Below are 18391 nucleotides of genomic sequence, written 5' to 3'. Positions count from 1 at the left end.
TCATCTTCGTTCATCTTCGTTCATCTTCATTCATCTTCGTTCATCTTCATTCATCTTCATTCATCTACATTCATCTACATTCATCTTCATTCATCTTCATTCATCTTCGTTCATCTTCATTTATCTTCATTCATCTTCATTCATCTACATTCATCTTCGTTCATCTTCATTCATCTTCATTCATCTTCATTCATCTTCATTCATCTTCATTCAGCTTCATTCATCTTCGTTCATCTTCGTTCATCTTCGTTCATCTTCGTTCATCTTCGTTCATCTTCATTCATCTTCATTCATCTTCATTCATCTTCATTCATCTTCGTTCATCTTCATTCATCTTCGTTCATCTTCATTCATCTTCGTTCATCTTCATTCATCTTCGTTCATCTTCGTTCATCTTCATTCATCTTCATTCAGCTTCCTTCATCTTCATTCATCTTCGTTCATCTTCGTTCATCTTCATTCATCTTCATTCATCTACATTCATCTTCATTCATCTTCATTCATCTTCGTTCATCTTCATTCATCTACATTCATCTTCATTCATCTTCATTCAGCTTCGTTCATCTTCGTTCATCTTCATTCATCTTCATTCATCTTCATTCATCTTCGTTCATCTTCATTCATCTTCATTCATCTTCATTCATCTTCGTTCATCTTCATTCAGCTTCATTCATCTTCATTCATCTTCATTCAGCTTCATTCATCTTCATTCATCTTCATTCAGCTTCATTCATCTTCTAACAATGGAGGAAAGTTCCAAAAGTTCAAGACAACAAGACCCAAAAGTCTCTGAACTATTTACCCCAAAACAAAACAAACCCACTTCCTGTTTGTGACTGAAACTGAGTCCAGAGTTCAAAGCCTTGGGGCTTCGAGGCGTGACAGATGAAACACGGTCCAAGTATAAAACACGTTCCTCACGACCAATAAGAATCATCATCCTCACGTGGAACACCGGAAGTGGAACACAGGATCCTCGTTGTGTACGACAAACATTTCGTACATTGAGTCAATTAAAGTAAATAATTCCCCACAAGCCGAAGTGACCGTTGACTCCGCCCACACCACGTCACGCTGTGGTGACGTTCAGATGGATGAGGAGTCATTCCTCTCCCAACAGGGCTGCTCTCCACCGCCCTCTGGTGGCCGGTGGAGAGAATGCACGTAGAAGGCGCTTCCCTTGTCAGACCCCGAGGCTCCAGCCACTCCAGTTCAGTTCAGTTCAGCTCTCCTCCTCCTCCTCCTCCTCCTCCTCCTCCTCCTCCTCCTCCTCTTCCTCCTCCGCCGTGGCCATCCTCCAGCTGAGGCTCCACTCCCTCCTCATCCTCTCGTCTCCCTCCATCTTCATCCTGGTGCATCTCTGGCTGCGGTGCTCGGTGGAGAAGCACACCACCTCGTCTTCGTCGGGCTTCCTCCAGCGGCAGATCCTCCACGACTCCCTCCACGCCTTCCACTCCTCCCCCCCCTCCTCCTGCTCCTCTTCCTCCTCTTCGTGGTCGTCTTCTCCTCCCCTGTGGGCCACCGCCACCATCCAGGACTCCTTCCAGGAGGAGAAGGAGGAGTTCAGCTTTGTGAACTGCAGGTGGAGCGGGACGTGGGGTCGGACGCGCCTCCTCACTTTGTCTCGCTGCTCCTCTTCCTCCTCCTCCTCTTTCTTAAACGACGTGTCCTCTGCTTTAGCGTCCTCTTTATCCATCTCCTCCTCCTCGTCTTCATCCTCCTCCTCTTCCTCCTTGTCTATATCTTCATCATCTTCCTCCTCGTCTTCTCTTTCATCCTCATCTACTTCTTTAATGTGCACTTCTTTCCCCTGGTCTTTGTCTGCATCCTCCTCTTCCTCCTCCCCTGTATCTACACCATCCTCTTCCTCTCCAGTAATCTTCACCTTCACGGCTACTTCTTCCTCCTTAGTGTCTTCTTCTTCGTCCTCCTCATCCTCATCCAGCTCTTTATTGTCTTTCTTATCTTTGTCTGCTTCATCCTCCTCCTCCTCCTCATCTTCATCCTCCTCCTCCTTGACCTCTTTATCATCTTCCTCCTTTTCATCTACACTATTCTCCTCTTCCTCATCTTCCTTTTTCACCACTGTGACAACGTCTTCCTCCTTCTCGTCCTCCTTCTCATCCTCCTTTTCTTTCACTTCAACTTTGTCTAACTCTTCCTCTTCATTCACCTTGTCTTTTTCCTCCTCCTCCTCTTCCTCCTCTTCATCTTTTTCCTCCTCCCTTTTATCTACTTCATCCATTTTTCTTTTGTCTTTTATATCTGTCTCTTCTTCCTCGTCCTCCTTATCTCGTTCCTGTTCTTTGTCCTCCTCTTCCTCCTCCTCCTCCTCTTCATCTCCACCCTCCTCATCATGTTGTTTTATGTTGTTGTCATCCTTCTTTACTTGTTGGTCTCTTTCCTCCTCCTGTTCTTCATCCTCGTCATCATCTGCTTCCACCTTTTGCATTTGATTGGTGTTGTTCTTCTCCTTTACTTCTGGCTCCTCCTCCTCCTCCTCCTCCTTTATATGGTTGTCTTCTACTTTGTCCTCCTCCTTTTCCTCATCTTCCTCACATTTCTCGTCGTTGACCACATCTTTGTCCTCCTCCTTGTGTACTTTATCCTCTTTGTTCTGCTTGTTGACTTCCTCTTCCTCCTCTTCCTCCTCTTCCTCCTCATCCTTGTTGATTTCGTTATCCTCCTTCACCTGTACTGCCACATCCCTCTCTTCCTTGTCTTCTTCTTTGTGCTCCTCCTCTTCATCTTCCTCCCTTTCCTCGTCGTTGTCCTCCTTATGAACTTTATCCTCTTCGTTCTGCTTGTTGTCAACTTCATCCTCCTCTTCCTCCTCTTCTTCCTCGTCCTCCTCCTTTACCTCTTCATCCTTCTTGTTGATATCTTTATCCTCCTTCACCTGTACTGCTACATCCCTTTCTTCTTTGTCTTTCACATTTTTGCAAACATCTTCATCCTCCTCCTCTTCCTCCTCCTCCTCTTCCTCCTCTTCCTCCTCCCCCATGTTAATTTCTTTATCCTCCTTCACCTGTACTTCGACATCATTCTCTTCCTCGTCTTCTTCTTTGTCCTCCTCATTTTTGCAAACATCTTCCTCCTCCTCTTCCTCCTCCCCCTCCTCCTCCCTCCTCCTCTCCTCCTCCTCTGGTCTCCTCCCTCCTTTGGGACTCCTCCAGGCCTCCTTCCACTCTGGGCTGTGTGTGATCTCCAGCTGAGAGGTGAGGAGGAGGTGCAGGTCTCCACGTTTCTTCGTCATGGAGGCGCTGTGACGAAGATGAGAAAGCAGCGACGGACGGCACCACCTGAGGAAAGAGGCGGAGCTTAACTCGAGGAATCAAGAACCATGAAGGAGCTGTTCTCTAGAGTCTAAATAACATAAGTGACACATTCCCTCAATGCTGGACACTTCCAGGACATTTATTGCATAACACTAAAGTCTAAAGTCACATCAGCAACGCAGGACTAAACTTGTTTTATTTTACTTAAGTAAAAGAAAACGTGTTTTCTGCTGCAGATACAGACTCCACCACTAGAGGGACACCAGCACCGTGGCTCCGTCCCCACAGGTTCTCCCTCCACCTGCAGCTCGGTCACTGAAATAATAATGATGATGATAAACTCTGAGTGTCCCTCTGGCGTCAGTTCAGACTCTGTGTCCTTTCAAAATAAAAGTCTGTGTACACAGGAAACACAATCATGTCGGATGGTTCACTTCCTGTTTAGGTTACTTGAGTTTCACAGAGGCCTTCTAGTTTGAGTGGGTGAAGAACACGCGACCTTCACGGCGACCTCCACGCGACCTCCACGCGACCCACCTGCTCTGCGGCCTCAGCGCCCAGCAGGAGCTCCAGTTCCTGAGCCGTTCCTCCTCCTCCCTCAGGGGGGCGGCAGAGAGCAGCCAGGCGTCGCTCCAGCCGGGCATCCTCACGTCGTTCATCCTCACTGGGGGGTCAGAGGTCGGAGCTTCGGCGTCTTCTTGTTCGACCTCAGCACCCAAAGTTCTCCACGAGTCCTCCCAGTCCAGGGGCTCCTCCTATTGGACGGCCACAGCACACACACACACGAGTTACACGGGTCTCCAGCCCAGGTGGAGGAGCGTCAGGGACCCGGAGCCTCACCTGCTCCTCCAGGTGCTCCAGCGGCTCCACCTTGCTCCGGGGCAGGTGGAGGCACTCGGGCCACAAGCGGTCCCAGTCCTTCTTCTGCTGCCTGTAGGCAAAGTTCATGAACTTCCAGGTGCCGGCCCACACAGGCAGGGAGAACACCTGGATGCTCGCTCTGCACAGCACCTCCCTCTGGGACAGCACCTCCCTCTGGGACAGCACCTCCCTCTGGAGAGGGGCCTCCTCCGAGGGCTCCGGCTGAGGAGGACTCTTCACCTGGACCACGAACAACAAGAGAGGATCCTCTTCACCTGGACCACGAACAACAAGAGAGGACCCTCTTCACCTGGACCATGAACAACAAGAGAGGATCCTCTTCACCTGGACCATGAACAACAAGAGAGGATCCTCTTCACCTGGACCATGAACAACAAGAGGATCCTCTTCACCTGGACCACGAACAACAAGAGAGGATCCTCTTCACCTGGACCATGAACAACAAGAGAGGACCCTCTTCACCTGGACCACGAACAACAAGAGAGGATCCTCTTCACCTGGACCATGAACAACAAGAGAGGACCCTCTTCACCTGGACCATGAACAACAAGAGAGGATCCTCTTCACCTGGACCACGAACAACAAGAGGATCCTCTTCACCTGGACCACGAACAACAAGAGAGGACCCTCTTCACCTGGACCATGAACAACAAGAGAGGACCCTCTTCACCTGGACCACGAACAACAAGAGAGGATCCTCTTCACCTGGACCACGAACAACAAGAGAGGATCCTCTTCACCTGGACCACGAACAACAAGAGAGGACCCTCTTCACCTGGACCATGAACAACAAGAGAGGATCCTCTTCACCTGGACCATGAACAACAAGAGAGGACCCTCTTCACCTGGACCATGAACAACAAGAGGACCCTCTTCACCTGGACCATGAACAACAAGAGAGGACCCTCTTCACCTGGACCATGAACAACAAGAGAGGATCCTCTTCACCTGGACCACGAACAACAAGAGGACCTCTTCACCTGGACCATGAACAACAAGAGGATCCTCTTCACCTGGACCATGAACAACAAGAGGACCCTCTTCACCTGGACCATGAACAACAAGAGGATCCTCTTCACCTGGACCATGAACAACAAGAGAGGACCCTCTTCACCTGGACCACGAACAACAAGAGAGGATCCTCTTCACCTGGACCATGAACAACAAGAGAGGATCCTCTTCACCTGGACCACGAACAACAAGAGAGGACCCTCTTCACCTGGACCATGAACAACAAGAGAGGATCCTCTTCACCTGGACCATGAACAACAAGAGAGGACCCTCTTCACCTGGACCATGAACAACAAGAGAGGATCCTCTTCACCTGGACCATGAACAACAAGAGAGGACCCTCTTCACCTGGACCACGAACAACAAGAGAGGACCCTCTTCACCTGGACCATGAACAACAAGAGAGGATCCTCTTCACCTGGACCACGAACAACAAGAGAGGACCCTCTTCACCTGGACCATGAACAACAAGAGGACCCTCTTCACCTGGACCATGAACAACAAGAGGATCCCCCTCACCTGGACCATGACCAACAAGAGAGGACCGTCTTCACCTGGACCATGAACAACAAGAGAGGATCCTCTTCACCTGGACCATGAACAACAAGAGGATCCTCTTCACCTGGACCATGAACAACAAGAGAGGATCCTCTTCACCTGGACCATGAACAACAAGAGAGGACCCTCTTCACCTGGACCATGAACAACAAGAGGATCCTCTTCACCTGGACCATGAACAACAAGAGGACCCTCTTCACCTGGACCATGAACAACAAGAGGACCCTCTTCACCTGGACCATGAACAACAAGAGAGGATCCTCTTCACCTGGACCATGAACAACAAGAGGATCCTCTTCACCTGGACCATGAACAACAAGAGAGGACCCTCTTCACCTGGACCATGAACAACAAGAGAGGACCCTCTTCACCTGGACCACGAACAACAAGAGAGGATCCTCTTCACCTGGACCATGAACAACAAGAGAGGATCCTCTTCACCTGGACCATGAACAACAAGAGAGGACCCTCTTCACCTGGACTACGAACAACAAGAGAGGATCCTCTTCACCTGGACCATGAACAACAAGAGAGGATCCTCTTCACCTGGACCATGAACAACAAGAGGATCCTCTTCACCTGGACCATGAACAACAAGAGAGGATCCTCTTCACCTGGACCATGAACAACAAGAGAGGATCCTCTTCACCTGGACCATGAACAACAAGAGAGGATCCTCTTCACCTGGACCATGAACAACAAGAGAGGATCCTCTTCACCTGGACCATGAACAACAAGAGAGGACCCTCTTCACCTGGACCATGAACAACAAGAGGATCCTCTTCACCTGGACCATGAACAACAAGAGAGGACCTCTTCACCTGGACCATGAACAACAAGAGAGGATCCTCTTCACCTGGACCATGAACAACAAGAGGACCCTCTTCACCTGGACCACGAACAACAAGAGAGGATCCTCTTCACCTGGACCATGAACAACAAGAGAGGACCCTCTTCACCTGGACTACGAACAACAAGAGAGGATCCTCTTCACCTGGACCATGAACAACAAGAGAGGATCCTCTTCACCTGGACCACGAACAACAAGAGAGGACCCTCTTCACCTGGACCATGAACAACAAGAGAGGATCCTCTTCACCTGGACCATGAACAACAAGAGAGGATCCTCTTCACCTGGACCATGAACAACAAGAGGACCTCTTCACCTGGACCATGAACAACAAGAGAGGATCCTCTTCACCTGGACCATGAACAACAAGAGGATCCTCTTCACCTGGACCATGAACAACAAGAGGACCTCTTCACCTGGACCATGAACAACAAGAGGATCCTCTTCACCTGGACCATGAACAACAAGAGAGGATCCTCTTCACCTGGACCATGAACAACAAGAGAGGATCCTCTTCACCTGGACCATGAACAACAAGAGGATCCTCTTCACCTGGACCATGAACAACAAGAGGATCCTCTTCACCTGGACCATGAACAACAAGAGGACCCTCTTCACCTGGACCACGAACAACAAGAGGATCCTCTTCACCTGGACCATGAACAACAAGAGGATCCTCTTCACCTGGACCATGAACAACAAGAGAGGATCCTCTTCACCTGGACCATGAACAACAAGAGGATCCTCTTCACCTGGACCATGAACAACAAGAGAGGATCCTCTTCACCTGGACCATGAACAACAAGAGAGGACCCTCTTCACCTGGACCATGAACAACAAGAGAGGATCCTCTTCACCTGGACCATGAACAACAAGAGAGGACCCTCTTCACCTGGACCATGAACAACAAGAGAGGATCCTCTTCACCTGGACCATGAACAACAAGAGAGGATCCTCTTCACCTGGACCATGAACAACAAGAGAGGATCCTCTTCACCTGGACCATGAACAACAAGAGAGGATCCTCTTCACCTGGACCATGAACAACAAGAGGATCCTCTTCACCTGGACCATGAACAACAGAGGATCTCTTCACCTGGACCATGAACAACAAGAGAGGACCTCTTCACCTGGACCATGAACAACAAGAGAGATCCTCTTCACCTGGACCATGAACAACAGAGGATCCTCTTCACCTGGACCATGAACAACAAGAGGATCTCTTCACCTGGACCATGAACAACAAGAGAGGACCCTCTTCACCTGGACCATGAACAACAAGAGGATCCTCTTCACCTGGACCATGAACAACAAGAGGATCCTCTTCACCTGGACCATGAACCTCCTCTTCACCTGGACCATGAACAACAGAGGATCCTCTTCACCTGGACCATGAACAACATCCTCTTCACCTGGACCATGAACAACAAGTCCTCTTCACCTGGACCTGTCTCCTCCTGCATGTCTCCTGCCTGTCTCCTCTCCTCTTCACCTGTCTCCTCCTGCCTGTCTCCTCCTGCATGTCTCCTCCTGCCTGTCTCCTCCTGCCTGTCTCCTCCTGCCTGTCTCCTCCTACCTGTCTCCTCCTGCCTGTCTCCTCCTGCCTGTCTCCTCCTGCATGTCTCCTCCTGCCTGTCTCCTCCTACCTGTCTCCTCCTACCTGTCTCCTCCTGCCTGTCTCCTCCTGCATGTCTCCTCCTGCCTGTCTCCTCCTACCTGTCTCCTCCTACCTGTCTCCTCCTACCTGTCTCCTCCTGTCTGTCTCCTCCTGCATGTCTCCTCCTACCTGTCTCCTCCTGCATGTCTCCTCCTACCTGTCTCCTCCTGCCTGTCTCCTCCTGCCTGTCTCCTCCTGTCTGTCTCCTCCTACCTGTCTCCTCCTACCTGTCTCCTCCTGCCTGTCTCCTCCTGTCTGTCTCCTCCTGTCTCCTCCTACCTGTCTCCTCCTGCCTGTCTCCTCCTGTCTGTCTCCTCCTGCATGTCTCCTCCTGCCTGTCTCCTCCTGTCTGTCTCCTCCTGTCTCCTCCTACCTGTCTCCTCCTGTCTGTCTCCTCCTACCTGTCTCCTCCTACCTGTCTCCTCCTGCCTGTCTCCTCCTACCTGTCTCCTCCTGCCTGTCTCCTCCTACCTGTCTCCTCCTGCCTGTCTCCTCCTGCCTGTCTCCTCCTGTCTGTTTCCTCCTACCTGTCTCCTCCTGTCTGTCTCCTACTGTCTGTCTCCTCCTGTCTGTCTCCTCCTGTCTGTCTCCTCCTGCCTGTCTCCTCCTACCTGTCTCCTCCTGCCTGTCTCCTCCTACCTGTCTCCTCCTACCTGTCTCCTCCTACCTGTCTCCTCCTGCCTGTCTCCTCCTGCCTGTCTCCTCCTGTCTGTCTCTCCTCCTGTCTGTCTCCTCCTGTCTGTCTCCTCCTGTCTGTCTCCTCCTGCCTGTCTCCTCCTACCTGTCTCCTCCTGCCTGTCTCCTCCTACCTGTCTCCTCCTGCCTGTCTCCTCCTACCTGTCTCCTCCTGCATGTCTCCTCCTGTCTGTCTCCTCCTGCCTGTCTCCTCCTACCTGTCTCCTCCTGCCTGTCTCCTCCTGTCTGTCTCCTCCTGCCTGTCTCCTCCTGTCTGTCTCCTCCTGCCTGTCTCCTCCTACCTGTCTCCTCCTGTCTGTCTCCTCCTGCCTGTCTCCTCCTACCTGTCTCCTCCTACCTGTCTCCTCCTGTCTGTCTCCTCCTGCCTGTCTCCTCCTACCTGTCTCCTCCTGTCTGTCTCCTCCTGCCTGTCTCCTCTCTGCCTGTCTCCTCCTACCTGTTTCCTCCTACCTGTCTCCTCCTACCTGTTTCCTCCTACCTGTCTCCTCCTGCCTGTCTCCTCCTGTCTGTCTCCTCCTGTCTGTCTCCTCCTGCCTGTCTCCTCTCTGCCTGTCTCCTCCTGCCTGTCTCCTCCTACCTGTTTCCTCCTACCTGTCTCCTCCTACCTGTCTCCTCCTACCTGTCTCCTCCTGCCTGTTTCCTCCTACCTGTCTCCTCCTGTCTGTCTCCTCCTGCCTGTCTCCTCCTACCTGTCTCCTCCTACCTGTCTCCTCCTGCATGTCTCCTCCTGCCTGTCTCCTCCTGTCTGTCTCCTCCTGCCTGTCTCCTCCTGTCTGTCTCCTCCTACCTGTCTCCTCATGTCTGTCTCCTCCTACCTGTTTCCTCCTACCTGTCTCCTCCTGTCTCCTCCTGTCTGTCTCCTCCTACCTGTCTCCTCCTGTCTGTCTCCTCCTACCTGTCTCCTCCTACCTGTCTCCTCCTGCATGTCTCCTCCTGCCTGTCTCCTCCTGTCTGTCTCCTCCTACCTGTCTCCTCCTACCTGTCTCCTCCTGCCTGTCTCCTCCTGTCTGTCTCCTCCTACCTGTCTCCTCCTGTCTGTCTCCTCCTACCTGTCTCCTCCTGCATGTCTCCTCTCTGCCTGTCTCCTCCTGCCTGTCTCCTCCTACCTGTCTCCTCCTGTCTGTCTCCTCCTACCTGTCTCCTCCTGTCTGTCTCCTCCTGTCTGTCTCCTCTCTACCTGTCTCCTCCTACCTGTCTCCTCCTGTCTGTCTCCTCTCTACCTGTCTCCTCCTACCTGTCTCCTCCTGTCTGTCTCCTCCTGTCTGTCTCCTCCTACCTGTCTCCTCCTACCTGTCTCCTCCTGTCTGTCTCCTCCTACCTGTCTCCTCCTGCCTGTCTCCTCCTGCCTGTCTCCTCCTGTCTGTCTCCTCCTACCTGTCTCCTCCTGCCTGTCTCCTCCTGCCTGTCTCCTCCTGTCTGTCTCCTCCTGTCTCCTGCCTGTCTCCTCCTACCTGTCTCCTCCTACCTGTCTCCTCCTACCTGTCTCCTCCTGCCTGTCTCCTCCTGCCTGTCTCCTCCTGCCTGTCTCCTCCTGCCTGTCTCCTCCTACCTGTCTCCTCCTGCCTGTCTCCTCCTACCTGACTCCTCCTACCTGTCTCCTCCTGCCTGTCTCCTCCTGTCTGTCTCCTCCTGCCTGTCTCCTCCTACCTGTCTCCAGGAGTCTCTCCATCCTTCAGCAGGAGTCGTCTCTCCGGGTTCTGACTCCTTCGGTCTGTTCTGCCGGTTGTTGTTCAGCTCGATGGTTGTGAAGCCCTGGACTTTGGTTCTGGCCTCTCGGGCCTCCCGGGCCTTCAGGTAGAGGTACTTCGGGGGCTTCAGGCTCCTCCAGGAGTCCCTCCAGATCAGCCCGAACACGTCCACCTCCACGCGCCGCTTCTGCCGGCTGAGTTTGGGCGAAGCTGCTTTCTTGGGAGGAGGCGGAGCCACGGCCTCCCGCCGGGCTTTGGGGGGCGGGGGCACCACTTTGAACCGGATTTTCGGTTTGTTGTTCTCCGCTTCCTCTGCACCGCTGGTGAGCTTCTGGAAGTCTCCACCGGAAACCAGCGAGTGGTGGTAATTCCACTTTGAGAACGATCTGCACACAAAAACACAGAAACATATGAAACCAACTCATGAAGATACATGAGCCAGATATGGAGCATGTCAGATATGGAGCATGTCAGATATGGAGCATGTCAGACATGGAGCATTCTAGATATGGAGCATGTCAGACATGGAGCATTATAGATATGGAGCATGTCAGACATGGAGCATTATAGATATGGAGCATGTCAGACATGGAGCATGTCAGATATGGAGCATGTCAGATATGGAGCATTATAGATATGGAGCATGTCAGACATGGAGCATGTCAGATATGGAGCATTATAGATATGGAGCATGTCAGATATGGAGCATTATAGATATGGAGCATGTCAGATATGGAGCATTATAGATATGGAGCATGTCAGACATGGAGCATGTCAGATATGGAGCATGTCAGACATGGAGCATTCTAGATATGGAGCATGTCAGACATGGAGCATTACAGATATGGAGCATGTCAGACATGGAGCATTATAGATATGGAGCATGTCAGACATGGAGCATTATAGATATGGAGCATGTCAGACATGGAGCATTCTAGATATAGAGCATGTCAGATATGGAGCATGTCAGACATGGAGCATGTCAGACATGGAGCATGTCAGATATGGAGCATTCTAGATATGGAGCATGTCAGATATGGAGCAGGTCAGATATGGAGCATGTCAGACATGGAGCATTCTAGATATGGAGCATGTCAGATATGGAGCATGTCAGACATGGAGCATTCTAGATATGGAGCATGTCAGATATGGAGCATGTCAGATATGGAGCATTCTAGATATGGAGCATGTCAGACATGGAGCATGTCAGATATGGAGCATTCTAGATATGGAGCATGTCAGATATGGAGCATTCTAGATATGGAGCATGTCAGATATGGAGCATGTCAGATATGGAGCATGTCAGACATGGAGCATGTCAGATATGGAGCATGTCAGATATGGAGCATGTCAGATATGGAGCATGTCAGATATGGAGCATGTCAGACATGGAGCATGTCAGATATGGAGCATTCTAGATATGGAGCATGTCAGATATGGAGCATTCTAGATATGGAGCATGTCAGATATGGAGCATGTCAGATATGGAGCATGTCAGATATGGAGCATTCTAGATATGGAGCATGTCATATATGGAGCATGTCAAATATGGAGCATGTCAGATATGGAGCATTCTAGATATGGAGCATGTCAGACATGGAGCATTCTAGATATGGAGCATGTCAGATATGGAGCATGTCAGAGTGACGCTCACATTTTGAGGGAGCTCTTCTTCTTCCACTCCGCCTCCTGCTGGCACTGCTCCGCCAGGCCCTGGGCCTTCTGCTCCCACTGGTCCCTCAGGGGCCCGTTGCCGAACGACCTCTTCTCCTCCTTTTTGGACGTCATGGCGTTCCCTGTGAGACACGAGGGACGCGCATCAGGAGCCGCCTGACCCTCTAGGAGCCGCCTGACCCTTTAGGAGCCGGCTGTCCCTCTAGGAGCCGACTGACCCTCTAGGAGCCGGCTGTCCCTCTAGGAGCCGGCTGACCTTCTAGGAGCCGGCTGACCTTCTAGGAGCTGGCTGTCCCTCTTGGAGCCGGCTGTCCCCCTAGGAGCCGGCTGACCCTCTAGGAGCCGGCTGTCCCTCTAGGAGCCGACTGACCCTCTAGGAGCCGGCTGTCCCTCTAGGAGCCGGCTGACCTTCTAGGAGCTGGCTGTCCCTCTAGGAGCCGGCTGTCCCCCTAGGAGCCGGCTGACCCTCTAGGAGCCGGCTGTCCCTCTAGGAGCCGGCTGTCCCTCTAGGAGCCGGCTGACCCTCTAGGAGCCGGCACTCTAGGAGCCGGCTGTCCCTCTAGGAGCCGGCTGTCCCTCTAGGAGCCGGCGTGACCCTCTAGGAGCCGGCTGACCCTCTAGGAGCCGGCTGTCCCTCTAGGAGCCGGCTGACCCTCTAGGAGCCGGCTGTCCCTCTAGGAGCCGGCTGACCCTCTAGGAGCCGGCTGACCCTCTAGGAGCGGCTGATCCCCTAGGAGCCAGCTGACCCCCTAGGAGCCGGCAGTCCCTCTAGGAGCCGGCTGATCCCCTAAGAGCCGGCTGTCCCTCTAGGAGCCGGCTGATCCTCTAGGAGCCTGCGTGTCCCTCTAGGAGCTGGCTGTCCCTCTAGGAGCCGGCTGACCCCCTAGGAGCGGCTGATCCCCTAGGAGCCGGCTGACCCCCTAGGAGCCGGCAGTCCCCCTAGGAGCCGGCTGACCCTCTAGGAGCCGGCATGTCCCTCTAGGAGCCGGCTGACCCTCTAGGAGCCGGCTGTCCCTCTAGGAGCCGGCTGTCCCCCTAGGAGCCGGCTGACCCTCTAGGAGCCAGCTGTCCCTCTAGGAGCCGGCTGACCCTCTAGGAGCCGGCTGTCCCTCTAGGAGCCGGCTGACCCTTTAGGAGCCGGCTGTCCCTCTAGGAGCCGGCTGACCCTCTAGGAGCCGGCTGTCCCTCTAGGAGCCGGCTGTCCCTCTAGGAGCCGGCTGTCCCTCTAGGAGCCGGCTGACCCTCTAGGAGCCGGCTGTTCCTCTAGGAGCTGGCGTGTCCCTCTAGGAGCCGGCTGTCCCTCTAGGAGCCGGCGTGTCCCTCTAGGAGCCGGCGTGTCCCCCTAGGAGCCGGCTGTCCCTCTAGGAGCCGGCTGTCCCTCTAGGAGCCGGCATGTCCCTCTAGGAGCCAGCTGTCCCTCTAGGAGCCGGCTGTCCCTCTAGGAGCCGGCGTGTCCCTCTAGGAGCCGGCTGTCCCTCTAGGAGCCGGCTGACCCTCTAGGAGCCGGCTGTTCCTCTAGGAGCTGGCGTGTCCCTCTAGGAGCCGGCTGTCCCTCTAGGAGCCGGCGTGTCCCTCTAGGAGCCGGCGTGTCCCCCTAGGAGCCGGCTGTCCCTCTAGGAGCCGGCTGTCCCTCTAGGAGCCGGCATGTCCCTCTAGGAGCCGGCTGACCCTCTAGGAGCCAGCTGTCCCTCTAGGAGCCGGCTGTCCCCCTAGGAGCCGGCTGACCCTCTAGGAGCCGGCTGACCCTCTAGGAGCCGGCTGTCCCTCTAGGAGCCGGCTGTCCCTCTAGGAGCTGGCTGTCCCTCTAGGAGCCGGCTGACCCTCTAGGAGCCGGCTGTCCCTCTAGGAGCCGGCTGTCCCTCTAGGAGCCGGCTGACCCTCTAGGAGCCGGCTGACCCTCTAGGAGCCGGCTGTCCCTCTAGGAGCCAGCTGTCCCTCTAGGAGCCGGCTGACCCTCTAGGAGCCAGCTGTCCCTCTAGGAGCCGGCTGTCCCTCTAGGAGCCGGCTGTCCCTCTAGGAGCCGGCTGACCCTCTAGGAGCCGGCTGACCCTCTAGGAGCCGGCTGTCCCTCTAGGAGCCGGCTGTCCCTCTAGGAGCCGGCTGACCCTCTAGGAGCCGGCTGTCCCTCTAGGAGCCGGCTGTGTTCTGTGTTTAGCTTAGCTTAAATAGTCGTAGCATAGTCTTTATGCTAAGCTAGGATTTCAGCATTAAATAGTTTTATATGACAGAACTAAAGATGTAGTTTTAATCCCAAACATTCTTCTTCCTGGCGCCTTCATTACCCACAATGCAACTGGACTATCGACGGTCGGGAAGAAGGTGGAGGCGTGTCGTGTTAGCAGCTAACGTAGCCTCGAGCCGCTAGCCGTTGGAAGCAGCGATGTGGAGTCAAAGGTCCAAATGATTGTCTCATAAATATAGGAGCTAAAGGTCGGGTGAGTTCACTTTTCACATGACCCGGTCACATGACCCTCAGCTTGCACATGATAGAGCAGTTCTTCCACAAAGTTTAGCCTAGTGCTAGCTTAGCTCAAAGATTGCAAACAAACCTTTGAAATTTAAAAATGTCTTCTCCCAACACCACCACTCTGTTAAAATGAACATATAAATAACAAAATAATATATATATTTATAAAAATGATATATATATATATATATAATTCATATAAATATATATAAATGATAAATATATATATTTAAAGATGTATGATATATATATATATATTTATGGATATATGATAGATATGATGTATAATATATATATATATAGATATGATATATATAAATGATATATATATGATATATTTATAAATATATCTGAATATGTCATATATATAAATATATATATATATATTTATTAGGGCTGTCAGCGTTAACGCGTTAATCTATGCGATTAATTTGGCCGCGTTAACGCACTAAAATATTTTAACGCAATTAACGCAACTTTGTTGACTTCCGGTGTGCGTTGGAGTTGTTGCACTCCTGTGAGTGTCGAGCCGCGGCAGTCCGCCTCCTTCCTCCCGTCTGCTCCTCCATATTCACTGAGGAGCAGAGGGCGACGTGTCGGTGACGCGGGGCGGAAGGTGAAGGGGACTTTCTTTTTTTTCTCCGCCCCGATGCGCGCGCACACACGCCGGCATGGAGCTCTGCGGCGCGCGAGACGGAGAGCCGAGAAGAGTGACCGACACGTCGAGACAGAATGACATGCTGCTGGAGAGACGACCAACAACAGACGTTTAGTTCAATAAAAGAACAAAGACGTCTTTAAGAAAATAACCGTACATTACTTCTGCTGTAATCTGGCGCGATAGAGAACATGACAGGGGGGCGGGGCCTCACCCTGATAGAATGGTGGGGGAAACACTGGGATGTGTCACATGCAAAAGACTTTAAAAGGTGAATTTACATGTTTTTGTAAAATCGAGAAAATGAGCCCAGACTCCAGAGGGTTAACATTACATATTTGTCAGTTTACCAAGGCCACTGGTTCTGCTGCTGTTCAGTGTTAAAGATGACAGGACCAATCTCTAATACACCTTTTCTTACTAATCTGAATGTTTCACTGAAGAAACAATTTATCATTCACAATATTAAATACCTCACTGACACTTTATAGGTAGGAGCCTCTTTGAAAACACAGCTCTGTGTGAAGTTTTGTCTTTAAAAAAGAATACAATTAAACAAGTGTCTAAAATACACGCTGTCTGGAGGGATTACTCGTTCATTTAGAAGATTTAGTCTTTCGAAGAAAAAAAACCTTTTAATCGCGATTAATTAATCGCAATTTCAAAATGTGCGATTAATTAGTAAATTTTTTTTAATCGATTGACAGCCCTAATTTATATATATAATATATAAATATATATTCTAAATATCATATATAGATATATAGATATATAATATTTTATATATATAAATCATATATATAAATATATATATATTTATATATATATCTATAAATATATATATATAATATATATATATTTATATATATCATATCTATAAATATATATATATATATATATATATATATATTCAACACATTCAGAGAGAGAAATCAGAAAACCGATCCTGACTTACCTGATGTCTTTCTGTCTGTCTGTCTCTCTCTCTCTGTGTCTCTCTCTCTCTGTGTCTCTCTGTCTCTTTCTCTCTGTCTCTCTCTGTCTCTCTCTCTGTGTCTCTCTGTCTCTCTCTCTCTCTGTCTGTCTCTCTCTCTCTCTCTCTCTCTCTGTGTGTCTCTCTGTCTCTCTCTCTGTGTCTCTCTCTCTCTCTGTCTCTCTCTGTCTCTCTCTCTGTCTCTCTGTCTCTCTCTCTCTCTGTCTCTCTCTCTGTCTCTCTCTCTGTGTGTCTCTCTGTCTCTCTCTCTGTGTCTCTCTCTCTCTCTCTCTGTGTGTCTCTGTCCTCAGCCTGAGTGTAAGCTGTTGAAAGTGTTCTCCAGAACCTTCCCTGTGTCTCTGCTGTGAGGCGACTTCCCTCTTGTCTATTTTTACCCGAGCAGCGATGCCGAGCGGCGGCTCTATTTCTGTTGTGAACCCGAGCTGAGACCATGAGGAGGAACCATCGTTATTCACAGGCGGCACAACATCAACACAGTCATTCACCATGACACATGGCACCGGAGCTCCGCCTCCACACAACCCCCCCTGGCAATCAGCCAATCAGAAGCCTGGAGAACACCTGGAGAACATCTGGTGAACACCTGGAGAACATCTGGAGAACACCTGGTGAACATCTGGTGAACACCTGGTGAACACCTGGTGAACATCTGGAGAACACCTGGAGAACACCTGGAGAACATCTGGAGAACACCTGGTGAACACCTGGAGAACATCTGGAGAACACCTGGTGAACACCTGGAGAACACCTGGTGAACATCTGGAGAACACCTGGTGAACACCTGGAGAACACCTGGAGAACCTCTGGTGAACACCTGGTGAACACCTGGAGGACATCTGGTGAACACCTGGAGAACACCTGGAGAACATCTGGAGAACACCTGGAGAACACCTGGTGAACACCTGGAGAACATCTGGAGAACACCTAGTGAACATTTGGAGAACATCTGGAGGACACCTGGTGAACACCTGGTGAACATCTGGTGAACACCTGGAGAACATCTGGAGAACACCTGGAGAACCTCTGGTGAACACCTGGTGAACACCTGGTGAACACCTGGAGGACATCTGGTGAACACCTGGAGAACACCTGGAGAACATCTGGAGAACACCTGGTGAACACCTGGAGAACATCTGGAGAACACCTAGTGAACATTTGGAGAACATCTGGAGGACACCTGGTGAACACCTGGAGAACACCTGGTGAACACCTGGAGAACACCTGGAGAACACCTGGTGAACACCTGGAGAACATCTGGAGAACATCTGGAGAACACCTGGAGAACACCTGGAGAACATCTGGAGAACACCTGGAGAACATCTGGTGAACATCTGGAGAACACCTGGAGAACATCTGGTGAACACCTGGAGAACACCTGGAGAACATCTGGAGAACACCTGGAGAACATCTGGAGAACACCTGGTGAACACCTGGAGAACATCTGGAGAACATCTGGTGAACACCTGGAGAACACCTGGAGAACATCTGGAGAACACCTGGTGAACACCTGGAGAACACCTGGAGAACAGCTGGAGAACATCTGGAGAACACCTGGAGAACATCTGGAGAACATCTGGTGAACACCTGGAGAACATCTGGAGAACATCTGGTGAACACCTGGAGAACATCTGGAGAACATCTGGAGAACACCTGGTGAACACCTGGAGAACATCTGGAGAACACCTGGTGAACACCTGGAGAACACCTGGAGAACACCTGGTGAACACCTGGAGAACATCTGGCTGACGGAGGCGGTCTACCGGTCCTTTGGGCCGGTGGCCGGCGGGTACCGAGGGAGGCGGAGCCTCCAGGACTCTCCCCAGCCGGTCAGCGACTTGCCGGGCGTCTTCAGACCTCCGGGCCGGACCGAGAACCTCCAGGACTCCGCCCACTCCTCGGAGAGCGTGTCCGCGTTCTGGTCCTCCGGCCCGCGGGTCTTGGTGGAGGCCACGCCTCTCTTGGGGCGGGGCTGGGTCTT

At 51.6% G+C, this 18391-nt stretch overlaps 1 protein-coding gene across 1 annotated transcript in view; it reads right to left on the bottom strand.

Moving 5' to 3' along the window:
* The window catches only part of LOC130205631 (trichohyalin-like), a 29756-nt gene extending 13254 nt beyond the window's left edge, over nucleotides 1–16502 (bottom strand). Inside the window, exons 1-6 of the mRNA XM_056433116.1 lie at nucleotides 16375–16502; nucleotides 12275–12416; nucleotides 10580–11006; nucleotides 4119–4379; nucleotides 3816–4033; nucleotides 1314–3302 (exon numbers count right to left, since the gene is read on the bottom strand). Coding sequence (XP_056289091.1) covers nucleotides 1314–3302; nucleotides 3816–4033; nucleotides 4119–4379; nucleotides 10580–11006; nucleotides 12275–12408 — 3029 coding nt within the window. The 5' untranslated portion in view covers nucleotides 12409–12416; nucleotides 16375–16502. The remainder of the gene's footprint in view (nucleotides 1–1313; nucleotides 3303–3815; nucleotides 4034–4118; nucleotides 4380–10579; nucleotides 11007–12274; nucleotides 12417–16374) is intronic.
* Nucleotides 16503–18391: the final 1889 nt, after the last annotated feature.

Source organism: Pseudoliparis swirei, chromosome 15, assembly GCF_029220125.1.
Source record: "Pseudoliparis swirei isolate HS2019 ecotype Mariana Trench chromosome 15, NWPU_hadal_v1, whole genome shotgun sequence".
Taxonomy (NCBI): domain Eukaryota; kingdom Metazoa; phylum Chordata; class Actinopteri; order Perciformes; family Liparidae; genus Pseudoliparis; species Pseudoliparis swirei.
This window is presented reverse-complemented; position numbering and strand designations above follow the sequence as displayed.